Source organism: Stylophora pistillata, chromosome 14 (assembly GCF_964205215.1).
Source record: "Stylophora pistillata chromosome 14, jaStyPist1.2, whole genome shotgun sequence".
NCBI lineage: Eukaryota > Metazoa > Cnidaria > Anthozoa > Scleractinia > Pocilloporidae > Stylophora > Stylophora pistillata.
The window spans coordinates 5,724,879-5,729,878 of NC_142532.1; the positions used below are offsets into that span (position 1 = coordinate 5,724,879).

General features: G+C 36.9%; 1 protein-coding gene across 1 annotated transcript in view; it reads left to right on the forward strand.

Moving 5' to 3' along the window:
* The window catches only part of LOC111339539 (uncharacterized), a 39,800-nt gene that overhangs the window by 1,858 nt on the left and 32,942 nt on the right, over positions 1–5,000 (forward strand). Inside the window, exons 1-6 of the mRNA XM_088744239.1 lie at positions 1–931; positions 1,059–1,113; positions 1,524–1,764; positions 2,685–3,055; positions 3,465–3,525; positions 4,095–4,627. The exon at positions 1–931 is cut by the window's left edge and continues 1,858 nt beyond it. Coding sequence (XP_088600365.1) covers positions 899–931; positions 1,059–1,113; positions 1,524–1,764; positions 2,685–3,055; positions 3,465–3,525; positions 4,095–4,627 — 1,294 coding nt within the window. The 5' untranslated portion in view covers positions 1–898. The remainder of the gene's footprint in view (positions 932–1,058; positions 1,114–1,523; positions 1,765–2,684; positions 3,056–3,464; positions 3,526–4,094; positions 4,628–5,000) is intronic.

Below are 5,000 nucleotides of genomic sequence, written 5' to 3' on the forward strand. Positions count from 1 at the left end.
ATTTGGCCGATGGCTAGTTTCAATAATCAATCAACTTTCTATCATGTCTTTGACTTATTTATTTTTGAGGGTGAGTTTTTGTTCTATTTGTTTGTTTTCGCGAGAATCTTTTCTTCGATAACAGACATTCAGCGTGAAATAAATTAAAAATCCATGTGATTTGGTATAAATTTGTTCATGTTTGTATTTCAATTTTATCTCAGGCCCTTTTCAGAAATAACTGTTAGTTTTGTTTTATTATTTTTTAATTTATTACTGTTTTTCTTTTTTTCTTTTTTTTTTGTTGTATTTTCCCTGCATTCATTTATACTCCCATATAATACGTTTGAACAAACATACCCCCTACTCAACACGAATTCGCAATTTAGAATCGGGCAAAAAATTGAACAAGCTTTTAGGTTCTACCTCAGTCTTAAGCAAGATTGCAATTAATCATTTTATGTCGAAGCAATGTTGGTTCAACACGTTGTTTGTGCTTTTATAAATTGACTTTACATAACGCACGCAAACCGTCAAAAGGTCTTAATGGCATGTTGAGCGTATTGACCAATGGCAGGTGACCAAGGTCCTTCACTGGTAAACATCTGATTGTCTCTGGGGAGGCCGGTTTTTACTTTAACATGAATAGTGACTTGTTTGGAGTTGCTTTAAAGAAGGTGGTAAAGGAAACTACAGGAGTTTAACTACCAGTAACGTATTGAAACAAAATTATTCCCGATCCGTTTGCTTCACTTTCACTCAATTAATTTAGAGTACATTCATCGCTGTCTTTTCTTCTCCCTGCTCTCATAGAGCAGTCTGTTCGTATGTTAGAATTAGTGATTCAATTTAATTTTTGCCATTTGAAGACCATGTAAATGGAGACTTGGTGGGGATTTCTGACCGTGATAACCACATCATGCCTTTTATAATCTCCAAATTGGTCATTTTGGTAAGTAGAGACGGGTGTTAAAGTGACCCTCTTGCTTTTACTTCTGTCAAATATAGCTTAAACGTATATTTGTAGAGATACCATGTTTGTTTCAAAACGTTCTACAGTATTTTCCTTATCAATTTAGGTGTTAACTCTCACCTTTTCGAAGATTTTCGTGATCGGAGGATCCATTTGTTCAGGTATTATATTTTGTTTAAAATGAAAGTGTTAATCGCTGAGGAATTACAGAATGAGTCCTCTATGAAATCCTACTCGAAAATTTCATATATTCAAGTGATAAAATAAAAAACACCGAACCTTTATTAGACTTTGCAAAATTAAAAACACATTTCACTTCAAAGGTACAGTTTTTCTGAGAAAAATTTATGATAATTGCCAGCATAGTTTTTCATGTCTGTCAAAACATCAGGTTCTCGGCATAATAGATGCCATGCGAAATAAAAATTGATTATTCAACACCCTACCTGGTTTGTGCTTTCAAGAATCTTAGTAATTGAGCTTTTCTTGTGCTTTTACGATACCTCAAAAGATGCCGGTTGAGCGATATATCACCAAATTAAAATGCTTCTTTAAAATGCCTGTTTTGTAGATCATGAGTTCAGTCTAGAATTTCCAAGCCGTCAGAGGTCTCAGTTAGCATATTCGACTGTCAGGATAAACGGAGACAAAGACATCGATGCTTTCACGATATGCTTATGGTTAAAACCGTCCACGCTGGGCTCGGATCTTGGACTTCTACGTTATTTTGATGAAGCAGGGTCTAACGTATATTTTGCCTTAAGGTTGGGTGATGTTGGGCAGCTATGGATTTCGATCCATGGTGAAGACAGGTAATAAAAGAAAATTTGTTTACAACGTATGCCTTGTCAGAATTTCTTCATCATTATTATTTTGCTCTCCAGTTTAGTCTGTGTTTGCATTAGCTAATACTCTTGTATGAGTGCGCTCTTGAATTATTTTTTATTTGAATTCCCCATAAAAATTTAGAAAATTAGCCTTGGAGTGAAAATTTCCATAAACTTTTGTCAATTTCCTCGGAAATTGTCCTTGTCGAGCTCTCGAGCTCTCAACGCTGGCAATCGTCGTTTTACGTGTCATTTGTTGGAAGGGAATGCCTAGTCTCCTTCTTTTTGTGTGTGTGTTTTTTTGTTTTTGCTTTTTAAAAGAAAAAACAAACAAGCACGTCAGGGTTTAGACAAGGATACTATAGTGAAAGAAAACTTATCTGTGGTGACGTCGCTTGTGGACTCCATATAATGGCAGATGTTTTAATACATCTGTTATATTATTGGAGAAATAGCGCTTTTAAGATTCAAAAGTTTATGAGGGCCCAGTTTATAAGCCGTTTTCCCTACACATTAATGTTCGATTTTACACTAAAATGCCATGACCGCATTGCATCCTGCAAACGGAGTACGATTATTTCTTAATTCAAAATACAATAATTAATGCGACAGAAAAACAATGGTTTTCCCTAAGGTTGAAATAAACAGTGGCGACAAAAGATATATGGATGTCTCAGAAAAAATTACCTCCTTTTCGAATTCCAATAAATATATTTTTTAGATATCTCAGTCATATCCAGGTATAACATAGGTGGAAGTTCAAATTTCTCCAACGATTGAAATTTTCAACCCTTTTTTTTCCTGTCTTGTGTTTATAAAGTGAATCAAAGGAAATTCAGCTGGTTTCAAAACTTTTTTGATAAAAGATTCATTTCCTTTCCTGAGATTATTTTTTCCCTCAACAGAGAACTAGATATCATGCCTCAAATCCAGAACGGCGTATGGCATGGACTATGTGTTACATGGAACAAACATGGCGGCCATTTTATGATCTATTACGACGGTCGGTTAATTCGAAGTGAAAATGGTTTAAAATCCGGAAACTCATTTCCCTCGAACGAGACCTTTACTTTAGGAATCGGAGCGGAGGAAAAGTTTAATTACACCGGCATGGTAGGGCATGTAAATATATGGCCAAGCGTTTTGGAGCACTCTCTCCTCTCAGTTCTTTCTTCCAAGTGTGGGGTAGAACGTGGCGGACTTGTTTCTTGGCCTCAGTTCCGGAAGGATCTTCGTGGTGTTGATGTGCATACGAAAGAATCTTGTCCTTTTAATGGTAAGACCAAAGAAAGTTCATAACTCCTATTAAGGGACCACTTGATTTAATATTGGGATAGAGAACTAGTGACTCATTTCTACCGACTTTTCTGCGTGGTTATGTCTTACTCCAAGGCAAGAATGCCAATGCTTCTGTGACAGATCTTGTCAGGGATATTAAGAATATACTTCACTAACCCAAAATACTTTGATGACAATTTTTTTTTTATCTTCATAAAGATTTTCAGGTTACAGAAAGATGTTACCCGATTTGTCAATAGCGTGGGTGAAACAAAAATAAGTATGAGTGCCTACGAAGAATGGGTTCCATAAAGTCCGATTTTGAGCTCCGCTTTTATCACCATGAGTTTTTTTCCTTTTTTTAAACTGTTATTGGAAGATTTAAAATCGCCTGTGGTATATTTCAGAGGTTCAGATAACACACGAAGAGAATCACTGGAAGTTGGACGGAGACGATAAAGATCTGAAGTAAGTTTTCTTTTAAATGTGAGCTTGACGTTATCCTGTCGACAGTATCTTCGTAATTATTACCATCGCAACAATCTTCATCATCATAAGAATTATAACTATCATCGTCCTTCGCATTTTCATAATCACCATGACGATCGTTATTATCATATTATTGCAGCCACCATCTTTATACTGGTGATCATCGTCCTGTCTATTTTTTTCCCACTACTTATCCTCCTTCACCTCTTGTTACCTGTTCTGCTCTTACCAACTTACGTGACCTCATCCTACTTAACTTGGCTCGACTTCCACGTTGTTGCTCTCTAACGGCTGCTAAAACACCTCTTCTTCCATAAATCCTCTCTCTTACTCGTCGTTTTCTTTCGTATCCTTCTCTTTGCAATCGATAGGAATTTTGTTTCGTTACTTTGTTTTTCAGTTTGTTATCTCATAACACAACGAGTAAGCGGACATCCACCATCACCAAACTGGCACTACGGTGTCGAAATTTATTTTCCTCTTTCGCCAAAGAAATTTACATCCTAACCAATTTTTATGAGGTTGATTAAATTTTTTTCTCTCTTTAGCCCGAAATACAGCGCTGTATTCTTGGAAGGTCGTCTTGATGGCCACAAAGCTGTTTATCTTGATCAAACAATGTCCTACATTGAAGCCCCACGCCTGTCTCTTGGCACGGCATTTTCAATTACGTGTTGGGTAAAACTTTTGTATTCCACCCCAGTCTACAGACCAATTCTCAGTGTCGAAACAAACAGCACAGAGAAATTTTCCATCGGTTTCAATGCTGATAGTCAGCTATTGCTCGACAAATGGTCTCAGGGAGTGTACAACATCACGAAAAGCTATGCCTCTCTTCCAGCGAACCAGTGGATCCACGTGGCTGTAACCTTCGCCCAAGAAGGGGTATTGTCGTTCTTTTTCGACGGAATGAAGAACCTGTCTGTGGCTGGTGTGTGGCAGGGTCCAAGAAGTGGAGCATTCGAAATAGGCAGATACAAAAATGTTAGTGAGGACAAGCATCGACATTTTCATGGTTTTCTTAGTGATCTCTATGTATTTTCGAAAAATTTGACTGCGGAGGAAATCGGACGATTGATGGGTAAGTGTAACATTTTTGAAGGTTGTTGAGAAAAATACCTCCAGCGTAAACGAGAGGGCCTTTATAATCCTACTACATTAAGCATAGTACAGATAACGCTCGAGTTTATTACAAATGACACACGATACTTGAACAGATGGCTATTTTGTACTTAAAAAAAAAATTGTTTAACAGGTCAGCTGCGAGTGCTAAGCTTCTCTTCAATATCTACTTCGCTTTTCTTGCCTTATAAGAAATATATAATCACAGTTGGGTAACAGATAACTTAGTGGACGCTTTTGTTTCTATTGTTGCTGAGTATTTTTCCTTGTTGTTTGTATTTTGACTTACCCTATGGGTTAAAATATGCAAATGACGCGATACCACACACTAA